This window comes from Convolutriloba macropyga, chromosome 8 (assembly GCF_964194025.1).
Source record: "Convolutriloba macropyga chromosome 8, txConMacr16.3, whole genome shotgun sequence".
Classification (NCBI taxonomy): domain Eukaryota; kingdom Metazoa; phylum Xenacoelomorpha; order Acoela; family Convolutidae; genus Convolutriloba; species Convolutriloba macropyga.
In genome coordinates, this window is record NC_134475.1 from 125,459 (window position 1) to 144,184 (window position 18,726).

General features: G+C 36.8%; 2 protein-coding genes across 2 annotated transcripts in view; one reads left to right on the forward strand and one right to left on the reverse strand.

Annotated features, from left to right (window-relative positions):
• Positions 1-644: 644 nt before the first annotated feature.
• LOC142344362 (perilipin-2-like) lies at positions 645-2,298 on the forward strand. Its single transcript, XM_075395949.1, has one exon. The coding sequence runs from the start codon at positions 848-850 to the stop codon at positions 2,135-2,137; it is 1,290 nt and encodes a 429-aa protein (XP_075252064.1). The 5' UTR covers positions 645-847; the 3' UTR covers positions 2,138-2,298.
• Positions 2,299-13,405: 11,107 nt separating this feature from the next.
• Positions 13,406-18,726, reverse strand: part of LOC142343840 (uncharacterized) — a 42,329-nt gene continuing 37,008 nt past the window's right edge. The window contains exon 7 of the mRNA XM_075395204.1: positions 13,406-14,211. Coding sequence (XP_075251319.1) covers positions 14,040-14,211 — 172 coding nt within the window. The 3' untranslated portion in view covers positions 13,406-14,039. The remainder of the gene's footprint in view (positions 14,212-18,726) is intronic.

The following is an 18,726-nucleotide window of genomic DNA, read 5'->3' on the forward strand; positions in this document are numbered from 1 at the left end:
TAATCACGCTGCTAATAAATGCACCACTCGATTTGGAACGTAGCTGACAACTTTGTGCTCAAATTCATATAGTTCAAGAATGAACAAAAATTTTGCACTGACTAACAAAAACCACACAGATTTCTTGCAAGAAAATTTCAAAAACTTGTTTTTTCATATTCAAAATTAAGAAACGACGAAAGTAACTGAAATCACAAAACCGCGGTGATATTGACTATTTCTCCCGAAGAAACGTCGTTCTTGTATCGTCATTGTCTGTACTTGAGCTTTTAACGCGGCACTTCATTCGGGCTTCTGTCTTTTCAAGTTCAAAGCTCTAAGTGTTTGAGTGTCCAATAATTTTTATTTTCAGGCATTCATTTGTTAATACATGTTTCTGTTCAACTCTATCAGGGCAAAGTCTACATAGTTTATTGCGGACCAGTTCAATATCTGATATTTGCTAACTTAAATGTCATTAGCATTAGGGGTCCCTTATGACGTGGAGTATAATTAATGGTATGTTTCTATGTTTCATATTCGAGATTCATAACTCAATATATGGCCGCACTTTGAACTGGCCGAGAATCTTCTAGAACAAATAAGTGCATGCCACAAGACAGGTTTCTGTTTGTCTTTTGACAGTTCGATATTGACACAAATTGATCGCTCATTTTATGCCATCTCATTTGTTCATTATAACGAACAAGCAAGCTCACATTCAGTCAGTCAATTTGCAATATTCAAGCAAGCAATTGTTAATAATCGATACATTGGTTATCTTTCAATATATATTAACCACAACAGTGAAAACTTCGACTAATCTGTGCAAACTTAATTTCCCGTCCTCAAAATCAGAAACGCAAAAATGGTCGAAGAAACAATTGTAGCACCCGCTCAAGAAGAGCAGCCTTCTGGCGAAAATGTGGAATGGGTTTTGCCCAAAAAGGTAGCCTCGAACCCGACTGTGATGGCAACATACGATGCGGCAGCCAGATACTACGCCGCAACCAAAGACTACAATAGCTGGACTCAATTCACTGCCAACTGTGCCGAGAAAGCGGCCGGGGCTGTCGCAACTCCTCTATACCAAGCTTCGCTGCCAGTACTGAACAGATTTGAGCCGACCCTTCATCAGGCGGACAAATACGCCGCTGGAAAACTTAATGAACTCGAAGAAAAGGCTCCAGTGATTAGCAAACAACCGGGAGAGATCTATCAACAAGCGAAGGATGCGACAGTTACTACTATCAACCAATCGTACGTCGGACAGGCTGTTAATTATGCTCTTAAACCCGTCTTAGGAGTTGCAGAACGTTGGACGCCGAACGGAACCTCGGACGATGCAGCTTCTGATGAACCCGAGAAAGACAAAAAGTCTACTGAAGATGAAACTCCAAAGACTCCCGAGGACGAAGTTACGTTGCAACAAACTGTAAAGCGAGCATACAACGTAGGATCGAAGTTACAGCAACGAGCACTGGAAAAGGCGATGGAAAACGTGACGTCACTTCGAAAACGTAGTCAGGAAACTCTGGACTCGCTTCGACATGCGGTAGACTTGATCCAGTATGTGAAAACTCTGGAATCCGCTACAGGAGCTGACAAGGTGAGAGATTTCTTCAGCGATCTGATGGAGGACGACTTTGAGGACTCTCAGGAGGACGATAAGACTGAAGCCGAGATGACAACTGAAGCCGAACCCAGTAAAACGGATCTGAACCGCAAGACCCTTGTTGTGAGCCGGAATCTGACCAAGAAACTACGAATTGGATATCAACAAACGATGGAAAACGCTAAACCATACCTGAATGAGGCTCTGTTCCTAAGATTGCAACACGGAGAATCTTTGCTTGAAGGAATCCAAAAGAGCTTTCTGGATGCGAAAACGATCAAAGATGTGAGCGACAACTGGATTTCTGTAACTAAGGAGAATTTGGACTATTTGGCAAAAGCACTGAAAGACATCTCGCATAACACGATGGCGCAATGGCTGGGAGGAACAACTGCTGAGAGAGACCTGGACGTTGATGGATCCCAGATGCGAGATCCGTCTGGTTCAGTATCATCATACACTCCTTCGGAATCTCTAGACGAAGAGTGTGAGGCGCGGAACTCAGATGTTGGGCCGGAATCCGCACATCACGAAAACGATTAAGAAGAGTTGACTCTGTAACAACTGGACTAAGAATTGGACTATTTTGATGCCAGCATTTAACATAAATTAATATTACGGATGTTACTTTATTGAGTGCTTTGTGTAAAACTAAGAATGACTGTGCTTTGCCATTACTCACAATTAATTTTTAATTCAACAAATTTTAATCAAGATGAAAAATATAAGAACTGACAATAAATTTGGTTTTCCTTTTCTTAAATTCAAAATCCAACTCCACAAATATTGGAAATGAAGGTTCGCAAACTTTAAAATGCTGAAACGGTTTCTCCCATAGAAATGTATTCTAGTGTGAAAACGAAACGGTGTTGACATCTGTCATGTCTGCCGAACATTGGCCTGTTTTTGTCGTTACAGTTGAAATTAGGCATATCAGGACTTAACAAATGACATTGCTGCTGGTAAATTCATTCGCCAAAAATTGAGAGCTGCTTAGATGTATCATGTTTCCGCTATTTGACATCAGAGCAACAAAACCGCGAATTCCGTTTGCACCGGTTGAAGAACTTTGAATATTTTTTAAACTTTAAGGCTATGTGCGAACTTTCGAGGACTTCAGGTTGTTTGTCATGAAAGTACCGAAGAATTTTCTATTGCTTTCTTACCAAGTTTTGATACTTTCCTTGACATCTTCGCTCATATCTTGCTACGGCTGGGCAAATTTGGATCAGAAAATAAATCTAATCTAATCTCAGCATGTATCAAAATTACTCCCACTGGTATCAGGGCCAAGACACAAGCTCCATGTTCCTGAGAGAATTTGCCAAGCCCAAGCAAAATCTTCTAAGCAAATCGTGTAATAAGAAAAATTGTAGAAAATTATGCATTCTTCCAGATTATGCCAAAAGGCATCGAAAGAACAAACCTGGAAATCTGCCTACAAAAAGCTAAGATAATCCAAATTTTTTTAACCCAAGTTTAAACCAATTGAGATGTGTTGCTATTGTCAGCTATTAAATCACTACGTACGCTGGAGGGTTGTTTTGGTGCTATCATTATCTTTTTGACCTATCAATCATATGTCAGAAGTAAATACCCGCCAGCAGAAACCTGATTCTAACATCTACCGAACTCCAACTAATGAACTCGATTGTATCTAGGCCATATATGATTCTCATGAAATGTTGATGAAAATAGAAAATCACCTCCGGGATTCGGAACTAAGTTCTATTCATATGTCACTCAAGTAAAATATTTTTAGCTAATCTAAGTTTTCTCGGTATATTTTCGCACAGATAATTACTATAAATACGCGCTAATTTCGTATATTTTCAGTCCCAATTTTATAAAATTCAACTTATTGAATTCTTTTGACACGTGTTATCGACCACGACAATGGTGTCCAGACCATCTACAGACAGAAAAATTTTGGATCTACAGAATGCAGAATCAGCAACTGCGTGGATTATGTCCTTTGTGGCGAAATGTCGCGCAGAGAAGAAAGAGGACAAGATCAACACCGATGGTACTGTACAGTACCTACAAGTAGCCAATCTCTTTCTTAGTATGTACGGACAAGATTCAATTAATAAACTTAGGAGCTTAATTAGTCCTAGGAATTTATTAGACACTCCGCATAAAGACATCAGGTTGGCGACTCAAAATTATATTTCTCCTGAAAAGAGAGTAGTAACGGCAGAGAGGCTAAATTTTTGTCGGCAATACAAAGTGTAGGTGACTCCGACGACAACTTCCTAGCACGTCTTAGAGAAGAAGCACGCTATTGTTACTTCGAAAAGCTCAAAACAGCGGCCATCCCTGAAGAGGAGTTGGTAAAAATAAAGTTTATCTCGATTATCAAAAATGTCGATTACTGACGGATAGTTTACAGTTCAGAAGTCAAGCAATGGCTTTTGCAAGTTCTTCATCAGGTAAAAAGCTTTTTGCTGAAAGAAGAAGTTGGGTTCAACTTCAAAAAGACCTTTCGAAAAGCATATGTGAAATTTACAGCTAATAAAAGCAACAACATATGCACTAGGTGTGGAGGTAAGCCATATTTTAGTAGACCCTGTCCAGCGCTAAGTAAAAAATTCCACACCTGTGAAAAGGTGGGACACATCTCAAAAATTTGTAGAAGCAACCCCCGGCCAAAATCAGGTAAGTACAATAAGCAGAATAACTTTTGTGAAGAAGAAAACATTTCTTCAGAGCAAGCATCTCCTGCATCGGAGATGGGAATATTTTACACTAAAGAACAAATCTTTAGCATGGCTGCGACATAGTAATATATATGTAAATACTTAATTGCAAAGTAAAAATGCAGGTAGACACAGATGCAGATGGCGCAGTGATATCATCAAAAACAAGGACTGAGCTTGGTAAACCACAGTTTAATGGTAAGATAAGACATCTCGAAGCTTATGATGGTCATCAATTAACGCTTCTGGGATCCCTTACTTGTACGAAAGCAGGCTCGCACAAAAACAACACCAGCAGTTGTGCAATCTGACTAAGAATTTGGATTACTTGGTCGACACCTTCTACCTAAGCACATTGTGAACAACATCACAACTGGGCACCTACCTGCTGTAAAGCGTTACAAAACTCATGTGAAGCTGATACCAGGATCACAGCCAATGTTCTGCAAAGCCATAAAAATACCTCTACCTCTTCAGGACAAGGTCACAGAGAAGCTGGAACGGATTGTCAGATATGGCATCCTTGAACCAGTACAGCCAGGAGGAGTCACAAATGCATCTCCAGTGCTGTGGCAGAGAAAGAGGAGTGGAAAACTGAGACTTTGCGTGGACTAGAAAGTGCATATCAATGCCAAGGTGATGGATGAGGACTATGCAATACCAGACATGGAGACGATCTTCCACAACCTACATGGGGCCTAATACTTTGGCAGAATTGACCTCGCAGATGCCTACTATCAAATTGAACCTGACGAAAAGGCAAAAGATATATGCACGATCAACACATTTCAGGGACTGTTCGAGATGTGCCGACTACCTCAGGGATTAAAAAACTCTATTTCAGTCTGCCAGATTTGCATCTAATCAACACTCAAATGAATCAAAGGTGTTGTGCCCTTTCAAGACGATGTTTTGGTCTACGGAACTACCAAGGAGCAGTTCGACAGGAGAATGCTTGCAGTCAAGAGTCGACTACGTGAGAAAAACTTCACCACTAATGAGAAAAAGTCTAACTCAAAACCCGTCGATAGCATTAGTTTTTTGAGATACTCCATTTCAATGGAGGGAATAGCACCAGATCCCAAATATGTTGAAGAAAAAATGCAAAAACGACAACTAATAACAGACAACACCAATCGTTTGTTGGGCTTGCAAATTTTTACGGAAGATTGATTCCTGATTTTTAAACAAAAATGCTACCCTTAATTAACATGAGAAAAGGCAATATCTCACGGGAAAGTTGACTCCAGCGGAGGAAAACTACTCGAGCATAGAGCGGGAAGCACTGGCAATTGTGTTTGTGGTCACAAGATTGAAGCAATTCCTTCATGGAAGACGATTTATCCTATAAACGGGCCACAAACCACTCAAATATCTCCTTGCACCAGACAAAAAGATTCCGAAGACAGCATCAATTAGATGAGCAATAGATGAGAACAAAATGAGCAATAGCTCTAATGGGCCTCGGTTATGAGTTGAAGTACAGACGTGAAAGCAGAGCCCCATTGCCGAAACTTTGAGCAGAATGGATTTTGACGACGAGGAATCCAACAACGATCGAGTGTGCTTCGCAATCAATAACATCTACTTCGCTCAGAGTGATTTAGTGACCCAAACAGAAATCAAAATTGAACTTGGAACAAACAGACTCTTCCAGTACTTAAGGAAACGAATCAAGAGCGGCAATCGAAAACATTGTTCAGAAGCGGAAAAAGGATTCGAACAACAGAAAAATGCACTGACCATACGCAATGGAATCATCTTCAGTGGTGTTTTTCTTTTCAATCCACCTAAACTACGACACTTGGTTTTGGCAAAACCGCATGAGACACATCCTGGGAAGAATGCAACTGAGGCATCAGTCAGAATGATAGCAAGATGGCCTTGCATTAACCAAGACGTTCAACTTTATCTTAGTAAATGTAAGAATTTTCAAGTGAACAGTTCATTTAAAACAGTCTCCACATGGCATGGAGTTTTGTTAAGGACCAAGGCAATATCTTAGTAGTTGTTGACGCGGTTTCTAGCTTGATAGAAGCTTTCCCCGCGGGAAATAGAACATCAGAAACAGTTAATGTATATCTTAGTGTAATCTTTGCAAGATTCACAACACCAAAAATTTTACTATTTAATAATGGTCCTGAATTTGTAAATGGTAACCTTAAACAGTTGTGTGAATCACTGGAAATTGAGAAAATGGAATTACCCGTCTATCATCCAAGAGCTAATGAACTAGCTGAAAGAGCAGTTCAGACAGTGAAGCGGGCACTTCAATCATAGAGTCCCAATCTTAAGGTGTCATTTGGAGCATTCCTGCAAAAGGCTCTGAAGACACATTGCAACACTTCAAATACGAGGAGCAAAACTCCAGTTGAACTCGACTTGTGGTGCCAACCCATTGGTTGAGTTCGACTTGTGCCAACCCATTCTATTCAAGGCCAATTAAACGACAATGACGGTTCCTGCTACCTTCATCATCAGGAAGAGTTTGAACAAATCTTTCATACAGCCCGAAAACTTGACACGGACGATTCTAGCGAGCGACAACGAAATTGCTGGACGAGAAGAGGACAATTTAAAAACCGAACCAGCAGTGGAGGGGACCATATCTCAATCAGAACACAAATGGGGGACCTCCAAATCAGGATGAAGCTTCTGCAGCCACATCAACTGGAGAGCACCAACAACCTGAATCACCAGAGCCTTCACGAACATCAACAAGGAACAGAAAACAACCGGAGATATTTGGAGATTCTATACTCGAAAACTTGCTTAAAAAAAGGGAGGATGTGATGGATTCAAAGAAACATCAAGAAACTTAGAAACTTTCTTTATTAAAGCTTCAAAGAACAAAAGAGGAACTTACCTGACGAACTTTGTTGCTATGTCGATAAGTAATGGCCACAAAACTAAACTCAGTTCTGATTTTGTTTTGGTGCTATCATTATCTTTTTGACCTTTTAATCATATATCAGAAGTAAATTCTCCCACCAACAGAAACCTGATTCTAACATCTACTGACCTCCAACTAAGGAGCTCGATTGTATCTAGGCCATATATGATTCTCGTGAATTGTAGATGAAAATAGAAAATCACCTCCGGGATTCGGGAATAAGATCTATTGACATGTCAATCAAGTAAGATATTTTTAGCTTATCTAAATTTTCTTTGTATTTTTTCGCATAGATAACTACTATAAATACAAGCTAAATTTGTATATTTTCAGTTCCAAATTTTATTTAAAATTCAACTTATTGATTTTTTTGACCCGTGTTATCGACCACGACAGTGCTGGAATGCATATTAATTTTCTCGATTTCGTTTGGAGCGTGCGAACTGTTTTGAGCGACTCAGAATTATCCGAATAATAAGGAATGTATTCAACCTACGAACAAGTAAGCGATCCAAGAGTTTGTCTTTCTCCGAATTTTCTTCGAATTCGGACATACATTGTCAGCAGCAAGTTTTGTAAGCATAAAATATATTTGTTTTCAAACTGATTTCAACTTGTTTCATGAGTGTGCTTTAAAACAGCTTACAGGGCAATGAGAAATCCAAGATATGATGAGAAAGTTCTTTGCTGCTAAGATCTGTGCTGAAAAAATATGAAAAAATTTTGCTAGCCTTTTCCGAAAAATACAACTTGATAAAAATTGTTTTTACGCACAGATTGGTTTTTCAAATCATCATATGCTGCGCGGAAAAATGCACAAGATCGGAATATTAGGTACTGGGTCAGAATTTGCGCGATAGGGAAAAGTTCCGCAGAATATCCTATTAACGTAAACAAGGATTGCGAGTCCTAATTTAATCGCAGACACAACAAACAATCTGAGGGTAAGTTACTGAAAGGTAACTAACTTCGTTTTACATCTCCACAGCTGATTACTTATATTAGCTGGGAGGTTGATATCAATCAAAAGCTAATGAAACCATAGGCAGTAAAGCACGCTATCAAGCTGATGAAGCTGAACATTGCTTGTAACGATAACCTGAGAGCGAAAGGATTTAGTACATACTCTTAACACGTCGACCCCTTGGAAGAAGCAGTTAATCTACTAAATATTGAACTATTTAGAGTGGTCTATAGCAGAGGCGGTGAGACCCTGGTAAACATCTTTACCATATATTTTGTTATCATAAAGACTGAAGTCATTTAAAAATCATGATTGAAAAGTTATCGTGAAAAAAGTGTTATCATCAGGGCTGTACTATTTAAGTAAAAGCCAGCTCCCAGGACGCCTGACAAGAGCGAACGGAATTTATTAGCAATTCTATTGATGCAGAGGAACCATTTATATCGAATAACTAATCTAAAGGCATTTTACATTGGTTCGTTTGAACTAACGGTCCCTATTGATTAATAGTGAGCTTCAGTTTGCGAATAGCTTCTTATAGCGCAAAAGTTGTTGATACTCCTGTCATCTATTCTAATTGAAAGAAAATTAACTTTTGCAAAGCAACAGACTTCGGTAAATCAAAAAGTTTTTACAAGTTGAGTCTGAAATTTTGTGCCCACGGACTTTGCAAAACCGATATGTCAGAGTCAAACGGGAATTGCCAACAAGCCCTAAAATTTCTTAATACATGGAATGTTAGTAACAGCTTTACCAGGCTGAGAACCGTTAACAATTATAAGGGGGAAAAGGGTGCTTAGAGATAAAATACAAGTTGCTGATTTGTAGTCTCACGAACGCCACCTATTTTAGATAGCAATTGGACCCAGCGCCAATGTCTAAGTAGATTGAATGTGAACCTTGCCACCCAAACTGGTTTTCAAAAACAAAAGACCAAGAAACACATAATCGGCACAGAACTAATCGTATACGGGTTCGTCGGCCATTTTGAATTTTTTCTTTAAAAAGGATGCACAATGCAAACTGGCCGTAGGTTTTTAGTTGGATAACTTACGAACGGACATCACTCCAGAATTTTCCCTATGTAAACAAAGCGCCTGTAACGTGTATAAAATCCTGAATTCGAATGAAGGTCGAATTGATCGACATCTTGACTGACATTTTCGAAGTACGTGACGGCATTCAACACGCCACGGTATCATGGCGTTTGTATTCTTGGCATTTAACCAACCAACCAATAGAATTAGAGAAAGCTGAAATTTTGGCGCCGTATTGACAGATTTGTTTTGAGCAAACAATTTCTTTGTTCGGCTAAGTATAAAAGTGGCTTAAATTGTAGTCACTGTTAAGGAGTTGAAATTCTTTGGAAGGGTTTGTCCGATTGACCAAGTGAGAAGCTCGGGCTTATCGTTGTTATTTGACTGTGTTTCCTTGTTCAGTTCTTAGCTGAAATAAAAATCCAGATCTATTAGTAGCGGCAATTGCTATACTTAAAGAGCTGCGTTGAGATTAACTTCATTAGCAATTTCTTTTTTTAAGCTTGCGGGTCTGGAGTTGCATTCACTTAGAGTTGTTGTTAGTTTTTGTTTATATTATTTAGGCTTGTCGATTGATGCCTATTGACTTGTTGTTTTTAGTTATCAGATTTTAGTTTGAATGTTTTACCGTCTACACGTGCTAACACCCAAGATCACATTACGGGAATTATAAAATGAAGAAGAGGACAAACCTAACTAAACGTTTCGGAATTGTGAGCTCTGTCCGCTATTGTTTGCCCGTTATAGGCAGCTTAATGAAATTTTACAATCTCCGTTATCTATCTTTTGCAAATTACACGATTGAAAGACAGATTCAGATACAAGAAGGATGATTTTATAACCTGCAATATTGCATGGTTATTATTAGTCCAATAGCGATTGCAACAGTTAAAATTATTTAACTTTTAAAGCAAACTCGTCTTTTTGTGACCTTGAGGTTGTTTTCAGTTTTATGTTCCATAAAAAAGTGGACTTTTTCAGTTCTGCCTTTATTTGTTATTGCTTTTGTTTTTTAATCAATCTCACACATGACCGTCACCAGTGACGTTTGCAACAAATTGTTAAAAGAGCATATCTTATCAGCCGACAAATTTTGATCTTGACAAATTTCTCATTCGCGTCCCCATATAAAGTGCCCTCTTTGAAAAACAGGTTTTCAAAACTTCGGTATCAATAAAAACCATATCTTTGAACTTGGTTAGCAGTATGGAAACAGTCCGAGCAGTTCATTGTCTGCTTCCTATGTTCCTATGAGCAGAGGCCTGTAAAATTTTGAAATTTATTTAGGTTAATTTGAAAAGGCAAAAAAATGACAGATAAAAGATTGGTTTTGGTACTTTTTACCGTGAAGTCATATGCTTTTAAAGATTTGGTCGGAAAAAGGTCGGTTGATTTCTCAGGCTACATTTATTCTTTTGTTAGACAACTTTTTATGGAATCTTAGGTAATCGCAAAGTTAACGTCAGTTCAAATCACAAAAAGATCAAAATGTTTTTCCCGACTTATCATGAAATTGCAACCCACGCAAGCGGGTGTTCGATGCTGGAGCATAATCATCATGATCAACCTGAACTTGTAGTAAAGTAGTTAATGTTGGTCTTCTGCAGTCTCGGAAAACCAAGAAAAATGATGTGAGAAAAAAAACGATCGTGTCAGCTCTAATCGGATGCCTAACAGTTAGAAGAAGATTACTGAGCCAGATTGAGCTTGCCTAAAAGTTGATTACAAAGTTTTTCAAGTTTTGATTATTGGGTTTGTCTGATTTGCAAAACGCGTAATTTGCTTCTAAACTAAGTTCAGTTAAAGGAATCGATCTTCTTCCTGAAAAACAAAGTTTGCATTAAATGTCTGCAAAGACATCTCACACATAAATCTAAGTGATATCCCGGGCTGATTTTTCATATTTCAATTTTAAAATCATCACTGAAAGAACTTATTTACATCAAAAGTTTCGGATTTTACGCCCTGAAGAAAAAACAAATATTCAGACTGTTCAAAGTAATTACAATGTTAATTCGGATCTCTGAAACTTCTAAAATTGTAGCAACTTCATTTAGCTGTCCGATAAGCATACCAAAAGCACAAACTTTTTTTGTAAAGAAACGTTAACAGTTTATTAATTTTAATGCGACTACATACATCCCAGTAAACTGTATACTAAACTGCATACTGCACACGAGGGGAAGAATGTGCGTTTGGTGTACGGGATGGTTTCGATTAAGAGCGTGGTGCGTATTAGGTGAGTTCGTGAGTTCGGATACTTTTTATGTAACAACATCAAGTCATTTTTTGGCCATCATGATCACTTAGTAGGTGTGTTCAAGATCTCCAGTACCCCAATGTCAACATCCGTTTAATGTGAAACAGCTTGGGACGTGATGTATCATGTAAATTGGCATTTGATGTAATGTAGTGAAATGGATGTTATAAAGAGTCGCCGAGACTTTTCAATGTTAGACCGAGACTAAGCTTTGAAAAATATAAGAATAACAAATTATCGATTTAGGAAAATGAATTTTTCGGGGAATATTCAGTTAAAAGTGGATGATTTTTGATAAAGCGCTATAAGGATGGGAGATTTGAGCCTATCGCTTTTAACCTAGGACGTCCATTCCTAATATTCCGAGGAAAAATTGTCTACCGAGCTCTCATAAACGTCGATTCAGTGAAAGTCGCTGCCCAGCACAGTTGTTTAATCAAAATTTTTATGTATTAGTTTTATTCAAATTGCCACTTATGAGTGGGTTATTCGGTCATTCAGAAAAATTTAATCAGTAAAAGATCACTAGCCTGCTGTAACGAAGTCTGTAAACAGCTTATCTTGTCAACGTCTGGAAACATTTTGAATTTCTTCACATCCTTTGGGATACCAAAACAAGATCTCTGTACGATTGTGATTAAGTTTTGATGATTAATTGGAGCTCTTGATAAGATCTTCAGGAAGAACAATGTTCCTAACAAGCATGCAAAGATCCTTGAATTATATTTGTATACTTGTTTTAGGTTTTTGTTGAACAGTCTTCCCCAGTGGCTAGAAGCATGCAGAGATTAAGGGATAAAATTAAAGCGGGATGCGATTATTAAAACCTACTCAAATATTATTATCTTTGCGAATAGGAAAACAGAAATTATTTGCTCAATATTTAATTGCGGACACAGAACAGAACAGAACCAGCTGAAATCTGACTACAAACTACAAATAACTACAATTGATAAATAATAATAGCACAACAGGACAGAAATGAAATATACAAATATTTCATCTGTCAAGTCAAATTTGGCACAGCAATTTTTATGCGTGTAGGAATCCCCCTACCCCCCCCCCCATTCGTTTCACGCCCACAATATTTTCAGCTCGATGGGCTGGACGGTTGAGATCCCATTTGTTTGAGTTAACTATCAGTACAACTGTGAAAAGTACATATGCAATATGCCATTTTTAATTAATTATTCTAACCAAAACTGGTGATTATAATCTTAATTATAATCTCAATAAAAATCTTAATCATGAAAAGACCTTACAATTGAAAACATTTGGGGTAATTCCTGAATTCCTAACGCAAAATATTGACAACGAACTATTTTCAAAATTAGCCTCCAAATAGGTTTTAGAGATTTTTTGTAATGTCAAATGCGACCACTTTGAAACAGATATATCCTTATCCATGACTTTAACCTTGTTGTGTCACAATCAAATTCACTTCAAATTTTGCAAATTTGGGAGAATTGGAATTAGAGCAACTGGGTGTCAGGACAAAATACCCAATGCCAAAATACCCAATGTGACAAAATACCCAAAAATATACCCAATATTTTTTTCTAACGTTGAAACTATCAGAACGATTATTCAGCATAATATTTAGTTAGTGCGTTTGGCCATGCCTCAACGGCCCGTGGGACTTGATATGAAACTATCACAACCGATCATGGGATTAAACTAGCAACTTAATTGCGAGAAAACATGCTTGTAAATTTGAGTGCTAATTTGTAATCGGATTATTGAACGATAAGATCAAAGGGAATAAATTGGGTATGATGGCATTGGGTATTTTGGCACATTGGGTATTTTGGCATTGGGTATTTTGTCATGTAACCGAGCAATTGATATAAACTCTACTTAATGGCAATTGGTTCTATTGATAATGATTAAAATATAAGTCTACAGGGACGGGGGAGCTCAGGAACAGTGTCGTGTTTTTCACCCCTATTCTTTTAACCTTCAGAAACACAACTTAAATTAATTGGTGGTCGAAAGCTTGTCGCAGTCTCTAATCAATAATAGTCATTTTCTTAATTAAAATAACACTATTTCGTAAAATAACTTTTATCAGCAGACATCTAGAGTATTATAACTAATTTTTCGCTCTTTTTCGCTTTCCACAAGCACTCTATCCGTTTTCGAGAATTGATCAATCATTGCATTTGCTTTCGCTCACCCTGAAACAGCCACAAACCTTTGTTCACAGACTCGTCGTTTCTTTTTTATTTCAAATGCTCGCGAAGGTTTCTGCATTCTCGTTCTGAAAATCATACATCCCAATTATCGTCTAATTTATCGTCTAATTTATCGTCTAATTTATCGTCTAATTTTATCGTCAATTCTGCAGCTCTCGTGTTACTGTCTTTTTGTTACTGTCATTGAGTCTTTTTGAGATCATTTGAGTGGTTTGCACTGACGTCTAAAAGGTCATCTGTTTCCTCTTCCGAATTCTTGATTGAGATATTTTTGTTAGTTGGACAATAAACTAAACTGTAGTTGGATGAGATCTTGCGACATCTACAGAGTCTTCAATTTTCTGTTAGTATTCCAAAATCCCGCCAACTTTAGCATGTGAAGAAGTTCTGTCATGAATCAAACATTGACATTGGTCAAGTTTGTGTCGAGATGTGATTTGTTGACATCAGCCCCTCTCTGATTGGCTGTTGGGCTTCTGGAGTAGAAGAATGCGGGAATCGGAGGAATGCGACCCTTGATTGAGGTCCAAATTGAAATGCACACTTGTTGGCGACGTCGCCAAAACAACCTGCAATGATCATAAAAAGAAATTATTTTCATTAACTGCAATATTATAGGCAAAAATTGTTTTTCAATATTTTCCCCAATTTTGATTGCTTAAAAAATTAATTTTTTTAATTCTTCCGAGGTTTTTTTTCTTTTTTTCCTGCCACACAAAGTTCTTTAAAATATGATTTTACTCATATAAAAATGATTGTTACAATTCCCTAGTCCACAAGACCAAACAAAAACGACGTAGGAAAAATCTTTAATATGTTCCGTATTTAAACGAAAGAAACGTTGGACAAGTTTAGTATCAAATGTGAGAAATGGTCGGTATAATCGGTTTCTAAAATTGAGCATGTTTGGTTATAGACATAAAAAAAAATTTCGGTATGATTGGTTGGGAACATAAGGAAGTCGTCGGGTTTTCATGACAAAAGTTGGATCATTAAAATGTAAGTACGAGTAAATCATTTTCCCATGACTTTTTTGTGGATTAGAATCTGTCATATTGACGGTTTCCTACTCTGGAGAGCGAATATGCCTAAATTAAGAAACAAAACATATCGATAAATTCTTGCATTCAAATGCCCAACATAGAAACCATCTCCTGCGTTTAAAATTATCATCCTTACACCACAGAGGTATACCCAAATCGTCACGGGCAGATATGCCCGATGCGTGAATCTCAGGTTCGTTTTTACTATGTTAACTCATTGAAAATAGAATAATATTGCGCAAAATAGCTACTTTAGCAGAAACCGGCAAAATGGAAGGAAAATAAGCAACCCGTGTTCGCAAAAGTGTCCTAGTCTTAACCGCAAAATACAAGTACAAACTTTATAACCCTTTTTTCGCACGGCTTGTATCACGCATCTGCTCCTTTTATGCATCAATTTTTCGCACGCAATGTAGCTCATTTTCGCATATAATCCGCAATTTAGCCTAACTTAATTACTACTTATTTAATTAAGCCCAAATTATTACTACTAGTAGTACTCAATTTCTACTTTATTACTACTTATAGTACTTTATTACTACTTATTACTACTTAGTAGTACTATTGATTACTACCTATTAAAATCGGACAGTCCCACCATGATATACAAAACCTTTGATATGGAACGGATTTTTCGGAAAAATCAGTTTTTGTGGATGCATGTTTTTAAAGCACTTTAAAGGTTTGAAAGTTTCCATTAAATTTTTATTAAAGTGCTTATTGCATGCTCAAAATGCGCGCATTCAATTAGACTCAACTGCGGATTAGTGATAATTTTAATGCAAATAATAGATACTTAAATTTAGCGGAAACATGCTACAAGACTTGTAACCTACTTTTCGATCGGAATGTTCTTTCTTTTCGCAAAATTGGCGGAACCCCTTTAGTGAAAAGTAAGATACAAAGGATGTCTCCTAATTCAGTTCAATGTAGGAATCTAATTTTCGAGCCATTTTTCTGAGGGGGAAATTTTGGGTTATACCTCTGCGGTGTACTGATATCGACTTTACTGACGCAAAAATGCAATGGCTCCCGTTGTTTCTGTCTCGCTGAAAATTATCTAGGATTTCTTACGTTTAAAATTGAACATACCGACGATACCAAAGAAAATACGTCGTTTGTGTCTTTTCAAAACCAAACGTACTGACAATTTTTTTAGGTTTAAAAAGATTTATTGCTGGATTAGGGTTTGCATGGAGAATTTTGATTCTCGTAAATTTTTTTCTTCATTTTTGTCGTCCAGTGCCTCTAGAAAGGCTTCATTTTTAAAAGCTGTCTAGACCAAGTGCTTCGTCGGTAATTTTTATATAAAAACTCGTCACATCCCACCTGAATTGTTGATATCAGATTTTAGAAAAAGCGCATTACAGATATCAGTTCTTGGCGAACATCCGAATATTTTCAAAAAATTGCCAACAACCTAAAAATTATTGAAAACATCAGACCAAAACAGCTTATAGGTATAATGGAAAAAATCATCTTCTAATCCGCTGAAATTTTTAATTATCATTCACTCTCATTTTGAGACCACGAATCCGATACTAAGACGTGCCTGCTAAGATCTTGAAACCAGTCTTGTTCGAATCCAGTACTCATTCGTTTTCACAACAAATGAGCCTGCTAATTTTACTCAACATAATTCCAATTAACTAAAATAATTGTAAAGTTGTGCTTTTAGGAACTGCGTTGTGAGGAAAACAGTGAAGTCAGTAAAATTGATGGAATTAGGAGTGAAACAAGAAGAAGATTATTCCATTAACACAAATATTTTTTTGCATCATTTTGAAATCATTTTCTGTCAAACCTAATTTAATAGCAGAAATTAGCACTAATCTTATCAGGTATGAGTAATCAGAAAAAAAATTGATCGCAGATGGCACCGATTTATCCAAATTTTTCTAATTTCTTTATAATTCCCTTTTTTAACTACTGTCTAATTTCTTTATATTTCTTTATATTTCTATTTTTTAACTACTGTCAGTTTGCACATCCAAGAGACATAATTTTAGGATGGAAAGCACATACAGTTTTGTCTATTGTATTGACATCCCTTCAAACGCTCACTCTATTATGCACAAAATGAAGTTTATCTCCTATAAAGTAAGACAGTAGTGCTGATTAAACTTACTTTTCTGGACATACTTTCTTGTCGCTATTGACTACTGGCCTTGTTTGCTAAAGAGCTTTGCAATGTAGTGAAGAAAATAAAAACGGGTCAGATATCACCCAAATATGCATGTTTCAGATGCAGTCCCATTGTTGTTTTTTGAATCAATGATAGTTCTAAGTGAAAGTGTTTATCTTGGTAACTTATCATTTTGTGGACAGCTTTCTCAATTTATCAATTATCAGCTTGTTTCTATTATATTCTTTAATACTTATACATTAAATATTATTCAGGCATTTGTCATATCCTGCGTAAGGCATCACTTGTGAAGCTCAGGGCGAGTCTTCATAAATCTTGGCACGTCGTAAGACTTGAAATAAAACGTCATCAGCACTGATTTGTTGTTAAACCAAGACGTGAATTTCGCTGTACAGGTTCTGATGAACAATTGAAATTCGCTCGGCCAAATTTTAAATGAAATTTCAATGAACACATTTGAGCAACTTCACTGTCATCATCATCATCTTCTTACAAAGAAGTAGATTTAATCAGGGAAACGAACATCAAATCAACTCAAATCTTATAGGCTGCATTGAGAGAAATTTGTCGGGTTTGTTTTGGGTTCTTTATAAAGAGAATATATATACCATCAAGTTGTAGCGACAACATTGAGTTACAGCAATCAAGTTCCCCTTGTTATGTCACAATCATGCAATCAGCAAAACGAGAGTTAAAATTCATCCCGCCCAGTTACGATTCAAATTATTCTGCCATTTATACACAGTACTCTACAGTTTTCGACATACTACTTTCTTTAAAAATAGACCTCACATTATAAGACCGCACCTATTAAAAGGCTTCAGCAGCAATTTATCACTGTCTGGTGAACAGACGCAGCCCCACAAAAATATCATAACAAGTTACTAATTGGTATGTCCGTGAGCTATTAATACAAAAGGGTCAGCCCAGAGCAAAATACAGAAAAGTAACCAAAATGGAATTAATTAATGGGATATTTTCATTCACGCAGATATTATCAGCACTGATTTTATAAATTTTACACTAAAAATTGAGTTGTATCGAAAGAATAAAATTTTCTGAAGGAATTCGGAAAACTAAAAAAATTCCAGAATTGATACTAAAACCGTAGAAATTTACCATCAATTTTAATTCAAGATGAATTTTTTCCAGACAACATCAGTCATTGCAACTTAAAACACCTCAATTGGATCAACAGGAAAAGCCACCAAAAATCAGGCACTTGTTTGAAACGGCTGCCCTAAAAGGATGAACATTTGCTCAACAATTATACAAAAGTTTTGCTCAAATGTAAAAAATGAAATGGAGCAAAATTTTTGTGCTCATTTTTGTTGCATCCAGGACTAGGATTTACTTTCCTTGACACGTATGCTAGATTAATCTCCTCTCCAAAACATTTTTTTGTGGACTGAAAAGAAAATGAAACACAAACATCATGATTTGGAGGAAACTTGAGTATCTAAAACTAGCGTTTGAGAAAACAACACAATACGTTGGCACAAATAATTTACCAAAATTTTGCATGCTCAATTCATGAAACTGTGTACCGATAATTAAGACCTTTATTCGCATTAGAAAAACTAAATCCAGTAAGGGAATTTAAATAGCCACTGAGAAAAGGATCAAAGCATCTGAAAACAGCATTCGCAAAGTTGTATTGATCTGATTGTTCCGACACAATTTCAATTTTTTCTCATTCAGTTTATTTGACTTGGCCATCAAGTATTGCCCATATACCAATGTTTTGGCAAGACAAGTTTTAACCAAATAATATTTAGTTTAGGTTATCACCCGCCCAAGGATTCTTCTTTTTGAATGGATAAAAACAACATCAGTTTATAACACAAATACGGATGTCATCTTTATAGATAAAAACGAAACATATAGAATCATAA

Excerpts from the sequence above, each read along its gene's own strand:
- LOC142344362 (XM_075395949.1), top strand. The coding sequence starts at position 848 with ATGGTCGAAGAAACAATTGTAGCACCCGCTCAAGAAGAGCAGCCTTCT.